The 18184-nt window shown below is 45.0% G+C and overlaps 1 protein-coding gene and 2 long non-coding RNA genes across 3 annotated transcripts; 1 reads left to right on the forward strand and 2 right to left on the reverse strand.

The window, feature by feature from the left end:
* Positions 1-1822: 1822 nt before the first annotated feature.
* Positions 1823-2456, reverse strand: LOC114763820 (uncharacterized). Its single transcript, XR_003742388.1, has 3 exons — positions 2249-2456; positions 2092-2152; positions 1823-2011 (listed from the first exon to the last, which is right to left on the reverse strand). It is a non-coding gene; the product is annotated as an uncharacterized LOC114763820 (long non-coding RNA).
* Positions 2457-3733: 1277 nt separating this feature from the next.
* On the forward strand, positions 3734-5118 carry LOC114763603 (epidermal differentiation-specific protein-like). Its single transcript, XM_028953368.1, has one exon. The coding sequence runs from the start codon at positions 3762-3764 to the stop codon at positions 4779-4781; it is 1020 nt and encodes a 339-aa protein (XP_028809201.1). The 5' UTR covers positions 3734-3761; the 3' UTR covers positions 4782-5118.
* Positions 5119-7084: 1966 nt separating this feature from the next.
* Positions 7085-11272, reverse strand: LOC114763717 (uncharacterized). Its single transcript, XR_003742372.1, has 4 exons — positions 11217-11272; positions 7507-7670; positions 7352-7412; positions 7085-7273 (listed from the first exon to the last, which is right to left on the reverse strand). It is a non-coding gene; the product is annotated as an uncharacterized LOC114763717 (long non-coding RNA).
* Between the last annotated feature and the right edge of the window lie 6912 nt (positions 11273-18184).

The following is an 18184-nucleotide window of genomic DNA, read 5'->3' on the forward strand; positions in this document are numbered from 1 at the left end:
GAGGGCTGCATCAGGAGAGGCATCCAGCATAAAAAAACTCTATTCATGCAGACAACCACACAAGTTGATCAGCAGTGATCTCCCATAACAGGAGATATCAAAGGGAGACTATGAACAGACAATACACAATATGTATATTCTGGATAAGCAGATTTGCAATACCTATGAGAATCATGAGATCAGAGTGATATATTATGGAATAAAATAACACATATGTATATACAGATTAAAGAAATGAAAACAAACATCTAATTTCTGGAATGTGTTCTCTTTTTAGACATCAGAAGCATTATTGTCTTCACAAATTTCAGAAGAGTTCAGGTTTTTCTCAGAACTCAGTGACTAAAACAACAAAAAGAAAGAAAAGCCTCGTTTTCATTTAAAATGAGTCACCAGTGGTTTAACACACCAGGGGCCTGTTTCAGAAAGGAGGTTACAAGTGAAAAATGTTAAGCCTGAAATGAGAGAAACTCTGGTTTTTCCGTTTCAAAGTGGCAGGTTTGTCAAACTCGAGAAAGCAGGGTAAGTCAAGCCTGTTTCTGAAAGAGAGGTAACTTTTACCCAGAGTCAGTTACCGTGGTAACTTACTCTGTGAACCTAACCTGGTCAGGAACCTGTTTTATTCTCTAAACTAATGGAAGCTTACTGTAGAATATCGGGTATGCGGAGCATATTAGTAAGGCCACTGTATGCAGAGCTGTACAGAAAGTGTGCTTCGCTCTGAAACGCTGCACATTTGTGTAGTGTTTCCTGGCCACAAACCCCTGGGAGTCATCAAAGAGGAATTTTACAGAATTGCTGGTCTGTAGTGTTCAAATGTTTTTAATATGAAAAAATATATGTTCAGTTAATGAAATTTTGCTGTGCCCTCTGAAAGTAACCTAATATTCAAAATTACCTTCAGGATTTCCCAATGTGGTTGGATGCATTGATGGCACGCATATCTTTCCTATCTTTGCACCAAGTGAAAATGAGGCATACTATGTTAACAGAAAGTCAATCCACAGTATTAATGTGGAGGTACACTGAGTTACATGCAGTTTAGAATGGTGAAATACCATATAGCAATACTATATCTCATATCTTATTCTTTCCACTGTGAAGATCATATGTGATGCTGCACATATTATCACCAATATTGAGGCCAAGTGGATCGGCTCTGTTAATGACTCACGAATATATATTGTGAGTCTACCCTAAGCAGTGGTAAGTAAATGTATGCATTACACACTTGGGCACTTCAATGCAGCACTAAACCAATGTAAACTTTTTTTACAGCTGCTTTTAAAGCAGTTGACTGCTTTCTACTGGGGGATAGGGGCAACCCATGCCAGCCTACACTGGTAACCCCTTACCCAGAGCCTGAACAAGCACCACAGCATTGATTCAGTGTGGCACATAGTAAAACTAGAGGCAGTGCCAGTGCCTACGTCACCTCAGGGTCACCCCTGAGAGGGCCTGCGGCATCAATGTGGCATGTGTAGTTCTCCATAATATTGCCATTTTTAAAGGGGAACAACAGCCTGCCCTACACATACATGACCCAGGGGAAGACCCCATCCACACTGCAGATTTCCAGGATAGAAGCGTGGTCCAAGACCGTATAAGCAACTATTCATTCTCTGATTAATTCAGCCACCACCACAAAAAAGAAAATTAAAGAAAAAATAGGTCACAACAATTTATTTGGTCTTTATTCCCTACAAATTAAAAAGCAACTGTTAAAATTCTATATTCTTTCCAAACTTTTATATAATCCACTAATCACAATACACACCTTAACTGTAGCTTGTGTTTCAGAATCTCGATTTTAGGACCTGTCGATTGTTTTTTTCTATTTGTTTAAGCAGATGCATTCTATATAACTTCTTTACTGGTAACTGAAAATACAGTAGATTAGGGTTACATTATGTTGTACATGACTTCCATTTAATTAAACTCTGGCGTTTACGGTACATCACTGAACTGTGCTCTCTGGATCAGCAGAAATGGTGTCCTCATCCCCTACATCCTGAGAAGATGAGCATTTGGTTTAGCACACTTTATAATATTACGTACCCAACTCAATACACCAGAAATTAGGACACTTACAACTGCCTGGGTTTCTGTTAAGACAGGAGGATCCGCAAAAGGCAGACATTGCCATCAGAATCTTTTGAGACCAATCCAAAAATGAAAGAAAATAAGTACATTTTATATATGTGTGTGTGTGTGTGTGTATGGGTGTGGGTGTGTGCAGCCCTCTTACATTTGTGTCCTGGGGAGTGACTGGCTCTGATGAACACCCTACAGGAATTCCCTCAGCCACTGGCCTTCCAGAGTTCAGACTCAGGGCCATCTCCTCAGCATTTGTGAGTGGTGGTGGCGCAGGGCCTCCCCCAGTCTGGCGAGCGTCTGCCTTCTTTCTGTTGGCTGAAGAGACATCAAATGAAAAAGAGCACTGTATGAAAACGGCATTAGACATTTATTGCCATTTACATAAGTGTCATTTGTAAAATAAAAAAATACCTACATCCATGACATGCTCAAACCTTACCTGATTGAATTATGTTACAATTAGATTCAATACCATAGTTTTTCACTACTGGCTCTCAACCCCCCTCCTGCAGGAGGCTTCCCCTCCTGCTTCCCCACCTGCGGCCCCACCAGCACAAAGAAATGTCACCACAAATGTGAGTGTCGCATGTTATTGTTTTAGGGGGCCAGGACACATAGCCAGAGTCTATTATGCAGTGCTATGTGGTACAGCCAGAGGATGGCAGAAACGGACAATATATACTGTGTATATTGTGTTATTGATAAACCTCTCTTGAACAAGTGACAAATTTGCACAGTACTGTTTAAAATGAGGCGAAATATTTTGAGAAAAAATATTAATTCATAAATTACACTTCTCTGACGTGTCAATGATTTATTAATGAATTTCATGTCATAATATTGCAGATACTTCTTGTAGGTTTTCTGTCTATATTATGAGCCATTGCTTCAAGTTGTGGGAATAGGCATAGAGACAACTTCTGGCCCACAAGGTGGCATTACAGTCTCATTTTTGTGATTAACTTCCCCACCTGTTTCTTCTGTGTCCTGATCGACCTGCTTCACCTGCTTGCATTTAATTGAATTCAGCAGACACAATACAGCAAATTACGGCAAACTGCTTCTCTTTCTCTTGTCATGCAATTTTTGAATTTTCTATGATGTTTCATATCATAAAGGTTTTTGAAAAAGCGAGAGCAATTACACATTTTCTGTGTTAATTGTGGAATTGACATTTACAGCTGCTAAAACTGAAATCACAACCTGTCAGAATTTATTAAAAAATAAAACATTGAATGTATGCTTACATTTAACATTTTTGCATTTTATATTAGACAAATGGTTACTATTATCTCTCAAAACATCTCCGTCAAAAAATATTTTGCTGCACTATCTTTTGTGCACTGTGCCTTGGGACTAGCCTTGCTACTAGAAAAGACCTGATGTTAAATAGCCCACCTCAGGTGGACCCACCAAACTCGAGATATGAAATAAAAAAGATATTAATAGTAATAAACAAATATCTTTTGAATTTTATGAGCAGCTAAGGCATCAGCTTTGATCAGGAAATGTGCAGAAAAAAATGCACACCTGGTAGACCCTCCTAAACAAGATGATTGGCTCTGTGCAGTTCAGCCCACTCTAAGATCACTACAAATACAGCAGGAATTCTTCACACACACACTTTTGCTCTCACCTCTTGCACAACCTTCAGGAGTACGGGAATGGCTTCAAATCCTGTAAACAAGATTTTTGTGTACGAGCATCCTGACTTTCAAGGAGTGAGCCGGGAGTTCACTGAGTATTGTCCAGACCTTCGGGATGTTAGTTTTAATGACTGTATCTCCTCTGTGAAGGTCATAGGGCAGCCATGGGTGTTATACGAACACCCCCACTGTCAGGGTGCCCAGTTCTACTTTGAGGAGGGTGAATGTCGATCAGTGGTGTGGCATGATGCAATTTCTTCACTGGAACAGGTGAAAGAAGATCTGACAAATCCTCAGATCACACTGTATGAGAATCAAAACTATGGGGGTAGGAGCATTACCCTCAACTGTGAGACCAACTTATGTTTTGGCAGTTTCAATGATATGATTTCTTCCTGCCGAGTGGACAGAGGAGCATGGGTCCTCTATGAGCATCCAAACAGAGGTGGTCGTTCAATTCTGGTCAGAGCTGGAAGAAAATTTCCAAGCATAGGCTGGATTGACAACCAAGTGTCTTGGGTTCGTCCTCTTAAACCTGGGAGACCCAAGATAACAGCAGAGCTCATCTGGGACAAGAAAGAAGAAAACACCAAATCAGTCGTCATTGACTCCATATGTGGTGTGAATCGTGGAAAACATGAGCAGACCTTCTCCTCTGAGCTCAGTCGGGAGTATGAAGGTTCTGTCACCGAGAGCTTCAACTTCAGCAATGCTACACAGATAAGTGTGGGGATGTCATTTGGGTTTGATATTGGTATAGTGAAATCAGAGGTCAATGTGTCTGTGAGTAACACTTTCACTGTGGAGAAGGGGAGCAGCAACACCAAGACGGAAAAGAAGGGTGTGAAGATCTCCATACCAGCCACCATTCATCCACACACCAAGCTCACTGTGAATGTAGTGAGAAAAGAGGTTGATGTGAAGGTTCCAGTCAAGATAACGATCCAGTCAGGCTATAGCTCTTCGACTGAATACGGGGAATACAGGTGCCAGGCTGGAAACTCGATCTTGGCTGAATACCAAGAAGAGGACATTTAAGGCTTAAGTAAAAAAAAAAAAAAAAGAATTATAACCATATCATATAGACAGCAAACTAAATACTACTTACTAATAATAAACTTAATTTTTACTTTGTAATCTTATACGCCATAACCTATAGAGCATTTCTTGATTTCATTTTTCCATAACTAAAATGCTTAAAATGTAAGTCTGTCAGTCTTTATATATTGGTGTACCTCTTGTGATTTACATAAAGCTGGTGTGATTTTTCCTATATGTTAACCTAAATTTATTAGTACAAGTGAAGTGATTGTCATTGTGGCAATTATTATTAAATGATTAGCATTATTAAACTAAGCATTTTTTCTTTGATGCATCAAATGTTAATTTCTTGTAGTTATGCATTAACTAAGGTCCAGCAAAACAATTATTTTATCCACATGCAATCACATGCCACTGGGGATGCCTGTTACTGTGCATTTGTTCATGCTGGTCCGAGGCCACGGTAAACAGGGAGGGCTGCATCAGGAGAGGCATCCAGCATAAAAAAACTCTATTCATGCAGACAACCACACAAGTTGATCAGCAGTGATCTCCCATAACAGGAGATATCAAAGGGAGACTATGAACAGACAATACACAATAATTATGTATATTCTGGATAAGCAGATTTGCAATACCTATGAGAATCATGAGATCAGAGTGATATATTATGGAATAAAATAACACATATGTATATACAGATTAAAGAAATGAAAACAAACATCTAATTTCTGGAATGTGTTCTCTTTTTAGACATCAGAAGCATTATTGTCTTCACAAATTTCAGAAGAGTTCAGGTTTTTCTCAGAACTCAGTGACTAAAACAACTAAAAGAAAGAAAAGCCTCGTTTTCATTTAAAATGAGTCACCAGTGGTTTAACACACCAGGGGCCTGTTTCAGAAAGGAGGTTACAAGTGAAAAATGTTAAGCCTGAAATGAGAGAAACTCTGGTTTTTCCGTTTCAAAGTGGCAGGTTTGTCAAACTCGAGAAAGCAGGGTAAGTCAAGCCTGTTTCTGAAAGAGAGGTAACTTTTACCCAGAGTCAGTTACCGTGGTAACTTACTCTGTGAACCTAACCTGGTCAGGAACCTGTTTTATTCTCTAAACTAATGGAAGCTTACTGTAGAATATCGGGTATGCGGAGCATATTAGTAAGGCCACTGTATGCAGAGCTGTACAGAAAGTGTGCTTCGCTCTGAAACGCTGCACATTTGTGTAGTGTTTCCTGGCCACAAACCCCTGGGAGTCATCAAAGAGGAATTTTACAGAATTGCTGGTCTGTAGTGTTCAAATGTTTTTAATATGAAAAAATATATATGTTCAGTTAATGAAATTTTGCTGTGCCCTCTGAAAGTAACCTAATATTCAAAATTACCTTCAGGATTTCCCAATGTGGTTGGATGCATTGATGGCACGCATATCTTTCCTATCTTTGCACCAAGTGAAAATGAGGCATACTATGTTAACAGAAAGTCAATCCACAGTATTAATGTGGAGGTACACTGAGTTACATGCAGTTTAGAATGGTGAAATACCATATAGCAATACTATATCTCATATCTTATTCTTTCCACTGTGAAGATCATATGTGATGCTGCACATATTATCACCAATATTGAGGCCAAGTGGATCGGCTCTGTTAATGACTCACGAATATATATTGTGAGTCTACCCTAAGCAGTGGTAAGTAAATGTATGCATTACACACTTGGGCACTTCAATGCAGCACTAAACCAATGTAAACTTTTTTTACAGCTGCTTTTAAAGCAGTTGACTGCTTTCTACTGGGGGATAGGGGCAACCCATGCCAGCCTACACTGGTAACCCCTTACCCAGAGCCTGAACAAGCACCACAGCATTGATTCAGTGTGGCACATAGTAAAACTAGAGGCAGTGCCAGTGCCTACGTCACCTCAGGGTCACCCCTGAGAGGGCCTGCGGCATCAATGTGGCATGTGTAGTTCTCCATAATATTGCCATTTTTAAAGGGGAACAACAGCCTGCCCTACACATACATGACCCAGGGGAAGACCCCATCCACACTGCAGATTTCCAGGATAGAAGCGTGGTCCAAGACCGTATAAGCAACTATTCATTCTCTGATTAATTCAGCCACCACCACAAAAAAGAAAATTAAAGAAAAAATAGGTCACAACAATTTATTTGGTCTTTATTCCCTACAAATTAAAAAGCAACTGTTAAAATTCTATATTCTTTCCAAACTTTTATATAATCCACTAATCACAATACACACCTTAACTGTAGCTTGTGTTTCAGAATCTCGATTTTAGGACCTGTCGATTGTTTTTTTCTATTTGTTTAAGCAGATGCATTCTATATAACTTCTTTACTGGTAACTGAAAATACAGTAGATTAGGGTTACATTATGTTGTACATGACTTCCATTTAATTAAACTCTGGCGTTTACGGTACATCACTGAACTGTGCTCTCTGGATCAGCAGAAATGGTGTCCTCATCCCCTACATCCTGAGAAGATGAGCATTTGGTTTAGCACACTTTAATATTACGTACCCAACTCAATACACCAGAAATTAGGACACTTACAACTGCCTGGGTTTCTGTTAAGACAGGAGGATCCGCAAAAGGCAGACATTGCCATCAGAATCTTTTGAGACCAATCCAAAAATGAAAGAAAATAAGTACATTTTATATATGTGTGTGTGTGTGTGTATGGGTGTGGGTGTGTGCAGCCCTCTTACATTTGTGTCCTGGGGAGTGACTGGCTCTGATGAACACCCTACAGGAATTCCCTCAGCCACTGGCCTTCCAGAGTTCAGACTCAGGGCCATCTCCTCAGCATTTGTGAGTGGTGGTGGCGCAGGGCCTCCCCCAGTCTGGCGAGCGTCTGCCTTCTTTCTGTTGGCTGAAGAGACATCAAATGAAAAAGAGCACTGTATGAAAACGGCATTAGACATTTATTGCCATTTACATAAGTGTCATTTGTAAAATAAAAAAATACCTACATCCATGACATGCTCAAACCTTACCTGATTGAATTATGTTACAATTAGATTCAATACCATAGTTTTTCACTACTGGCTCTCAACCCCCCTCCTGCAGGAGGCTTCCCCTCCTGCTTCCCCACCTGCGGCCCCACCAGCACAAAGAAATGTCACCACAAATGTGAGTGTCGCATGTTATTGTTTTAGGGGGCCAGGACACATAGCCAGAGTCTATCATGCAGAGCTATGTGGTACAGCCAGAGGATGGCAGAAACGGACAATATATACTGTGTATATTGTGTTATTGATAAACCTCTCTTGACCAAATGAGGCGAAATATTTTGAGAAAAAATATTAATTCATAAATTACACTTCTCTGACGTGTCAATGATTTATTAATGAATTTCATGTCATAATATTGCAGATACTTCTTGTATGTTTTCTGTCTATATTATGAGCCATTGCTTCAAGTTGTGGGAATAGGCATAGAGACAACTTCTGGCCCACAAGGTGGCATCATAGTCTCATTTTTGTGATTAACTTCCCCACCTGTTTCTTCTGTGTCCTGATCGACCTGCTTCACCTGCTTGCATTTAATTGAATTCAGCAGACACAATACAGCAAATTACGGCAAACTGCTTCTCTTTCTCTTGTCTTGCAATTTTTGAATTTTCTATGATGTTTCACATCATAAAGGTTTATGAAAAAGCGAGAGCAATTACACATTTTCTGTATTAATTGTGGAATTGACATTTACAGCTGCTAAAACTGAAATCACAACCTGTCAGAATGTATTAAAAAATAAAACATTGAATGTATGCTTACATTTAACGTTTTTGCATTTTATATTAGCCAAATGGTTATTATTATCTCTCAGTACTTGCACTATCTTTTGTGCACTGTGTGCTGTGTATCACAATGACAATCACTTCACTTTCACTTCACTTAAAATCAGCCTCTGCAGTGCCCTGCACCTTCACACAGCCTATTAAGAACTTGCTGGGGCTCACATCCTGGTCAATTCTTCAGGTAACTGCGATTGTCAGCCTGTTAGCCCATGTGTTTCATCAAATCTCTTTTGAGATTTGGGGTCCTCAGTCCTTCTCTCATGATAGCGAAATATAGCAGAATACTAGAAGACCTAGTTGACATCAACAGTGATTTTGCAATGATTTAGAAATCGCACAAAAATCTCTTATTCAGCAAGTACAGCCTGATTATTCATGTTAAAAAACGTTCAAACAGGAACCAGAAGATGGCAGTAAAAGGCAGTGCTTGAAGTGGGAAAGCAGTATGACCATTCTTCATTTTAAGGATTTTAAATTTTAAATGGAAAATTGTATCTTCACCCACAATGAAGTTATGCACTTTTAAAATATGGGGGAAAAGCCTCAAGTCAGAGACCTCAGAGTTCTCTCCTGGCCTTCTGTCTGTACATGACAATTTAGTTTTCTATGTATTTAAAGCTTGCTAAGGAATGCGCCAGAAGATGTTTGTAATTTTTTCACATTTATTACATGCAGAGTGCAAACATGACACCAGGCAGGAGCCTGGACCTCAAAAATGAATGGGGCCACCAAGCACAATTTATAACGCCCCATTCTTATTTGTGTTTCTCTGCGGCTGCTGCAGCAGCACGCAGTCTGCGGGGACCCTGCATGCCACCTGTTGCCGTGGCAGAACCATGATACTAAAATTGGGATATGCATAAATGATTTCCAGACTTGTTAGTTTTCCAAATCTATATGCTTGCCGAACATGAATGCCATGTTTTACAATTACAAAAAACTCCCTATGTTCTGTCTTTGGTGCTTTTGGTATATTTAATCTTTTGTCTAATAACTATGCCATGGCGTGTGAAGAAGGTGCAAATGCCTGACAAAGAAAATTGTGATTTAAGTGCGAATAAACTGAAAACAAAGAAAGCAAACGAACACTGAAACAGAAAAGCATCATGGACAGTGAGACATCAAAAATGCAGGACAAAAGTGTGAAGGAGAAAACCAACATATAAAGAGTTCCATCGAGCAGCAAGTTGGGGTGATTAAAACCTGGCGAGTCCAAGGCTGCTGTAGCAACCCTTGGATCCCAAAAGTGATCCCTTAAAGTTTTCTTTGCTTTATTCAAAATTCATGAAAAAAGCAGGAATTCTTCACACACATACTTTTGCTCTCATCTCTTGCACAACCTTCAGGAGTACAGGAATGGCTTCAAATCCTGTAAACAAGATCTTTGTGTACGAGAATCTTAACTTTACAGGCCTAAGCCGGTCTATCGGGGTGAATACATCTTCTATGAGGAGGGTGAATATCCAACAGTGGAGTGGCATGATGCCATTTCTTCAATGGAAAAAGTGAAAGAGAATCTGACAAATCCTCAGATAATGTTGTATGAACATCCACACTATGGGGGTAAGAGTATTACCCTCAACTGCGAGACCAACATATGTTTTGGCAGTTTCAATGATATGATTTCTTCCTGCCGAGTGGACAGAGGAGCATGTGTCCTCTATGAGCATTTAAACAGAGGTGGAGGTTCAATTGTGGCCAGAGTTGGACAACTACGTCCCAAGTGTCTTGGGTTCGTCCCATTAAACCTGGGAGACCAAAGATAAGAGCCAGAGCTCCTCTGGGACAAAAGAGGAGGGAAAACACCAAATCAGTCGTCATTGACTCCATCTGTTGTTTGAATTGTGGAAAACGTGAGCAGACCTTCTCCTCTAAGCTCAGTTGGAGTATGAAGGTTCTGTTACTGAGAGCTTCAACTTCAGCAATGCTACACAGATAAGTGTGGGAATGTCATTTGGGTTTGATATTGGTTTAGTGAAGTAAGAAGTCAATGTGTCTGTGAGTAACACTTTCACTGTGGAGAAGGGGAGCAGCAACACCAAGACGGAAAAGAAGGGTGTGAAGATCTCCCTACCAGCCACCATCCGTCCACACACCAAGCTCACTGTGAATGTTGTGAGAAAAGAGGTGGATGTGAAGCTTCCAGTCAAGATAACGATCCAGTCAGGCTACAGCTCTTCGACTGAATACGGGGAATACAGGTGCCAGGCTGGTAACTCGATCTTGGCTGAATACCAAGAAGAGGACATTTAAGATGGCAGGAGGAGTCAAGAAAATAAAGCATTATAACTATATCATATACACTGCAAACTTAATACTGTCACATGATTTCGTCATGTGACCGGGAGTAACACGGAAACGAGGTAACGTGACTCCTATATATTAGGCTGGAGAGCAGCTGCAAATTGCTCAGTCATTGAATGACGCACGCCATTCGACTCGGCTCCGAAAACCCGCTCCCAGTAAGACCGTACCTGTCCTCTCTGTTCTCCTGACCCTCGAACTCCTTCCTGTCGCCCTGTCCTGCCCTGTATCGTGTCTTAATACGCGAACGACAACATCAGTGTGGTGTTGCGGCTTGCGCCGTCCCCGTTCGCAGATTAACGTGGAGGAACTTACCTGCCTCCCTGCGTCCCACCGCACTGAGGTCTCTCGTTTCCTCCTACACGTCTCTCTCGTTCTGGTCCCGGTTCGCGTTACAGAATGACAGAGCCCCAACTACGCGCTTCACAACTCGCTGCTTTATGCGATCGAATAGCGCGGCAGGAGAATCTTTTTGGAAGTCTGTCGCAGGAGGTTCGCTTCCTGCGGCAGCGCGTTCATGAGATGACTGCCGCGCACCGAGACCATGAAGCGGCGAGTGCGGCGCAGAGCCCTCGCCCCCCCGCGGTTCCCGAACCCAGTTTGCCGCTCCCGGAGCGCTGGAACGGGACCGAGGGGAGCGGCGAGGTGCTCCTCACCGCTCTCTCGTTGATTTCGAGCTGCAGCCTAGCCGCTACCCCCAGTGCCCGGTCCCGAATCGCCTTACTCCTAACCCGGCTCGGTGGTTCCGCAGCAGAGTGGGCGGCTGCGCGAATTAGTTCCCCCAGTTCTTGCGTCTCTCTCATATGCCGAATTCGTGGAGGAATTAAAAATCACCTTCTGTCATCCGGACGGTGTGGAAGACGTCGCGTCACAGCTGTACCATCTGCGCCAGGGTTCCTCATCAGTCAGCACAGTTTACCGCCAGATTCCGGACCCTGGCTGCAAAGACTCCGCTGGGCGACCACGCCCTCCGGATGATGTACTATGAGGGACTGGCCCCACGAATTCGTGGTGAGATGGTCAGCCGGGAGATGCCAGCAACGTATGAGGCCCTCATACAACTCGCGATGCGGATTGATCGCCACCTGCTGGCACTCCCGAAAACTGCGGCCCCCCACTCCGACCCTGCATCAGACCCCTCGACCGCCTCTATCACCACTTCCGCCCACCGTCACTCCTCCAGACCATAGGGGGGAACCCATGCAGCTGGGACGGACAACCCTCACGCCTGAAGAGAAGCAACGGCGTTTTCGGGAGGGTTTGTGTGCATACTGCGCTTCCCCCTCACACATCCGCCTGACCTGCCCTATTCGTCCGGGGAAACAGGACGCCCAGCAGATCAGCACGGCGCGGCCAGCTAGGCCCCCTTCCTCCACATCTGATGCCACCGACCTCCCGACTCACTCTCCCGGCCGTCCTGGAATGTAATCAGCGAGTCATCTCCACCACAGCCTTTGTGGATTCCGGGGCGGCTGGAAATTTCATAGACCACTCCTTCATCCGACAACATCACATTCCCCTGGAACTCCTCCCAAGTCCTCTCACAATCACCTCCGTGGATGGTCATCCTATCTCCGCAGGACCCATCATTCACCGCACGGTCCCTCTTCATCTCCGGCTCGACTCGCATGTGGAGAAGATCCAGTTTTTTATGACCAATATTATCACCTCACCACTCCTCCTCGGGTTCCCCTGGCTGTCCCTCCATGAACCCCACCTTTCCTGGTCATCGGGCGTGGTGTTGGAGTGGGGAGCGCACTGCCATCGCCATTACCTTCTGCCACAGCCCTCCCCGTCTGCCTCCTCGAACTCAGAACCGACCCGTCTTGTCCTAGACCATGTCCCCTCCTGCTATCACGATCTAGTCGCCGTCTTCAGTCCAGCCAAAGCTGCCCAGCTGCCTCCCCACCGACCAGGCGACATGGCCATTGACCTGCTGCCAGGAACCACTCCCCCGAAAGGACATCTCTACTCCCTCTCGAAGGCAGAGCAATTGGCCATGGAGCGGTTTGTGGCAGAGGCGCTTCAAAAGGGCACCATCCGCCCATCGACTTCCCCGGCCGCGGCAGGGTTCTTCTTTGTGACCAAGAAGGATGGTGGCCTGCGAACGTGTGTGGACTATCGTGGACTCAATAAAATCACAGTCAAAAATCGAACACCTTTACCTTTAACCAACACCGCCCTTGACGCCCTCTCGGGAGCGAAATACTTCACGAAGTTGGATCTCAGGTCGGCCTACAATCTGATTCGTATCCGAGAGGGCGACGAGTGGAAAACCGCCTTCATCACCCCCACTGGTCATTTTGAATCCCTTGTCATTCCATTCTGTAAAAAACCACACACATGAAGACCATGTGGCGAGGAGAAGAGAATAGAGCGTGTAGAAAAAACTCTTTCTCCCTCCACACAAAGCACTGTATTCAACCACTCCAATTTGATGTTACCTGGCAGAAAGAGGCATGGCACAACAGAGGTTAAAAATGAACAGTTTCTAATTTATTAACATCGGTAAATAATTATTGTAGTTACATGTGAATATTGAATGTAAAAAGGTACCAAGGTTACAGAGAAAGTAAACATGAGAAGAAAGGGTAAAGAGGGAGAAGAGAAAGAGAAGGGAAGATAAAGCCCCAAGAAGCCTTCCGGCTTCTGAGGGAAAAACCCCCCTGAGCAAGATAGCTCAGAGGCCTCCTTTTCCACATGTGCGCAGACCTTTATACCCCTGGCCTACAGGAAGTTGTCACTGTCCTACAGGAAGTTGTCACTGGCCTACAGGAAGTTGTCACTGACCAATCAGAACCTGTTGTTTCTGATGTCACGCCCCCGGTGCCTCCCATTTGGTGAAGACAAAGAGGGTGGGCGGTCCTGACGGCTGATACTTCGCACGTTGATGTCGGACAAAAGGCATGTAAAAACCGGGGGTGTCGAATCTTCACCCTCAACCATCGACACAGGAATGTCACACTTCCCCCTGCAGACATCTGTTATGCAAGACAAATCAGGCTCCCGCGATGAGGCCATTCAAGCGTTTCAATCTTTGTGTCGTCATTTCACCACCGCTCCCATTCTTCAACACCCAGATCCTACCCTTCCGTTTGTTGTAGAAGTGGACGCGTCAGAGGTGGGTGCTGGCGCCGTCCTCTCTCAACGCGGTCCGGACCGGAAATTGCACCCGTGTTGCTTCTTCTCGCGGAAGTTCACCCCTGCACAGCGGCGATACGGGGTGGGGGACCGTGAGCTGCTGGCAGTCAGGTGGGCCCTCGAGGAGTGGCGGCACTGGCTGCCAGGCAGTGACACCCCCTTTCTGGTCTGGACCGATCACCAAAACCTCATATCAATCAAAGCTACCAAACAACTGAATCCCCGCCAGGCGAGGTGGGCATTATTTTTCGAGCAATTCAACTTTCAACTCTCCTACCGTCCCGGATCCAAAAATCAAAAGGCCGATGCTCTTTCCCGTCAACACGCCCCAGACTCACCATCCTCTGACCCCGAACCCGTCCTTCCTCCTCATCGCATCCTAGGCCCTCTCCGGTGGTCCCTCGAGACGAAGGTCCGGGCGGCCCAGGCATCCAACCCTGGCCCAGACAACACCCCACCCGGGTGCCTGTACGTCCCAAATACCTGCCGGCCTGATGTACTGCATTGGGGCCATTCCTCCGTCCTCTCAGGCCATCCAGGACGCCAACGGACCCTCTCCTTCATTCGCCGAGCATTCTGGTGGCCTTCAGTACGGCGGGACGTACAGGCCTACGTGGATGCCTGTGTCGTCTGCGCCCGGGCTAAGACTCCCAACACTCCGGCTGCTGGGCCCCTGCGTCCCCTTCCCATTCCTCATCGCCCCTGGACCCACCTCGCCTTGGACTTCATCACCGGCCTCCCTGAAGCTAGTGGTATGACCACCATCCTGACCATAGTGGATCGTTTCTCCAAAGCGGTCCACTTGGTCGTCCTGCCCGGCCTACCGTCCTCTGCCACAACCGCTGACCTCGTGCTTCAACACGTGGTCTGCCTCCATGGGTTCCCCCAAGACATCGTCTCTGATCGGGGACCCCAATTCGTCTCAGCTGTGTGGAAGGCGTTCTGTCGCCTTATTGGATCGACCTGCAGCCTCTCCTCTGGCTACCATCCCCAGACCAACGGTCAGGTGGAGAGGGCCAACCAACAGCTGGGACGATACCTGCGGTGCTTTGCGTCAGAACGCACCTGGCCCGGGTTTCTCCTGTGGGCGGAGCTGGCCCACAACCTGCAAGTCTCCTCCGCCACCGGCCATAGTCCCTTTGAGATCTGCCATGGATATCAGCCCCCCATCTTCACGCACCAGGTGCCTGCAGGCGGGGTCCCCTCGGCCCGTCAGATGATCCGCGGTTGCCAAAAGGCCTGGAAATCTGCGCGGTCGGCCCTCCTCATCGCCTCCCGAAGGATGTCCACCCAGCACGATCGCCGGCACCCTCGTCGACTGCACTTCCGAGTGGGACAAAGGGTGTGGCTGTCCACCAAAGACCTACGTCTCAGGACTGAGTCACACAAACTGTCCCCTCGATACATCGGACCATTCCGGATCCTCAGTCGGATCAACCCCCTCACATACCGTCTCCAACTCCCTCCTGCCATCCGCGTCCATCCTGTCTTCCATGTCAGTAAACTCAAACCCTTTGTCCGATCCTCGCTTCATCCTCCGGCTCCGGATCCGCCACGCATCGTCGACGGGGGACCCGCCTACACTGTGGAGCGCATTATTGCCTCTCGCCGCAGAGGTCGGGGGGTCCAGTACCTGGTGCATTGGACCGGCTATGGACCAGAAGAATGGTCGTGGATCCCGAGTCGTTTCATCCTGGACCCTTCTCTGGTGACTGAGTACCGGCAGCGTACCGCCGCCGCTCCGGGGCCGTCGGGGGTCGGCCCTGGAGGGGGGGTACTGTCACATGATTTCGTCATGTGACCGGGAGTAACACGGAAACGAGGTAACGTGACTCCTATATATTAGGCTGGAGAGCAGCTGCAAATTGCTCAGTCATTGAATGACGCACGCCATTCGACTCGGCCCCGAAAACCTGCAACCCAGTAAGACCGTACCTGTCCTCTCTGTTCTCCTGACCCTCGAACTCCTTCCTGTCGCCCTGTCCTGCCCTGTATCGTGTCTTAATATGCGAACGACAACATCAGTGTGGTGTTGCGGCTCGTGCCGTCCCCGTTCGCAGATTAACGTGGAGGAACTTACCTGCCTCCCTGCGTCCCACCGCACTGAGGTCTCTCGTTTCCTCCTACACGTCTCTCTCGTTCTGGTCCCGGTTCGCGTTACAAATACTAGTTAAACATAAAATACTTCTTAATTTTTTACTTTGTAATCTTATAATGTCATAACCTATGAATCATTTATTGATTTTATTTATTTATTTTTTGTGTTCAATTTCAATGTATTTACTGTCTTATTATTTTTTCCCAATGAAAATGATATAACCCTGTTTTGTAACCCTCGGTGCAACTTCTCAAAAATATTCATACACTCAACATTGGCTCATTTTGAAAGTATTCTGCTTCAAGGGCCACAGCAAAAATGGGTATGGCAAGTCAGGATACAACATGCAGATTTTTTTTTTTATATTTGCTTGTAAAAAGATGACCCAACTTACAGTGAGGGGTTTTACCATTATGAAGCCACAGAGAATAAGCACAGCATATTTATTCAATGTCTGTGTCAAAAACCTGCAAACACAGCACATGGGGCACACAACTAAATGAGCCCTCTGCATTTAACCATCACCCTTTGTGAGCAGTGGGCAGGCATGAAAGGCGCCCGGGAAAAAGTGTGTCATTAGACATTCTAAAGAAAAACTGCATGTACCAAGAAACTGATCAAACTGAGCAGAGATCCAACACCCGAGAGTGCGTTGAGGGTGGTGTGAGTGTTAGGGGGGTCTGTTTCTTGATTGCTATCTTGTTGATGCTGTGGTAGTCAGTGCAGGGCCTTAACTCAACATCCTTCTTAAAACCAAAAAAAGAACCCTGCCGCGGCCGGTAAAGAGCCTCAGCCACAAATTGCTATATGGTCTTATTCTTGGATTTTAAGAGGGTGGAAGATGTGGTGGAAAGGGTGCTGCCTTAAATGGACAGAAGATGGCAGCCAGAACATGCAGAGTTACGGAGCAGTGCAAGGAGGCTGGTGAAATCACCATTGTTTTATTCTGAGACAGCGTTTCTTGTAACACCAACAGATTTTACTACTTGCGTGAAAAACACATAAGGAAAAGGCAAGACACAAACACAAGTAAGATGTCTGGACCAATCATCAAAACCTAATCACCATCAAAGCTTCCAAGCAACTCAATCCCTGTCAGGCGAGGTAGGCCATTTTCTTCGAACAATTCAACTTCCAACTATCTTACCGTCCCTCACTGTCCCGACAGCACGCTGCAGATTCCTTATCCTCTGACCCTGAACCCATTCTCCCACCTCATTGCATGTTAGGTCCTCTCCGGTGGTCCCTGGAGACTAAGGTCCGGGCTGTCCAGACGTCCGACCCTGGCCTGGCCATTATATAGATGTACCTATTGTAATTTGCATAAAGCTGGTGTGAATTATTCCATGTTAAATGTATTAAATTAAACATTTGACTTTGTTGCATCAGGTTTTAATTAACATTAACATTTATTTTCTGGTACTTAGGTATATATGGAGGGCTGCATCAAGAGGGGCATAAATTCTTTATGCAGAGAACCTCCCTTGTTGATCTACTGTGGCAACTCCTAACAGGGAAAGTGGAAGGGAGACAACAAATCCAAAAAAATTCCAATGCCTATGAGTATCATAAGATCAGCATCATGCATTTTGACTGTAGATAGGCATTCAGTTAAGTTTCACTGTACACATGACAATAAAACAGGAATTCGAATTTGGAGAAATGTTAACAGGACAAGCACAAACTTCTGAAAGAAAACCATATAACCCTGTCTTACAAGCCTCTTTGCACATTATAAGACATACTGATGCACTCAACATTAGCTCATTTTGAAATTATTTTGCTCCAAGTGCAAATATGCTGCATAACAAATCATGATACAACATGCAGGATATTTTTATTCTTGTGAAAAGCATGGTGCACTGAGCATGCATGATTGACTTACAGTGAGTGGTTCTAGCTCTGCACAAGCACAAAGAATGATTACAGCACATTATTATTATTATTTAATGTTTCTGTGTCAAAAGTCTGTGGAAACTCAGTATGTTATAACCTTATTCCAAAATTGATTATTATTATTTTTTTCTCTTTTCCACTGAGGGCA

The sequence above is a fragment of the Denticeps clupeoides genome, chromosome 14 (genome assembly GCF_900700375.1).
Source record: "Denticeps clupeoides chromosome 14, fDenClu1.1, whole genome shotgun sequence".
Taxonomy (NCBI): domain Eukaryota; kingdom Metazoa; phylum Chordata; class Actinopteri; order Clupeiformes; family Denticipitidae; genus Denticeps; species Denticeps clupeoides.

Bases quoted from the DNA above. Each gene is read 5' to 3' on its own strand.
- LOC114763603 (XM_028953368.1), top strand. From the start codon at position 3,762: ATGGCTTCAAATCCTGTAAACAAGATTTTTGTGTACGAGCATCCTGAC.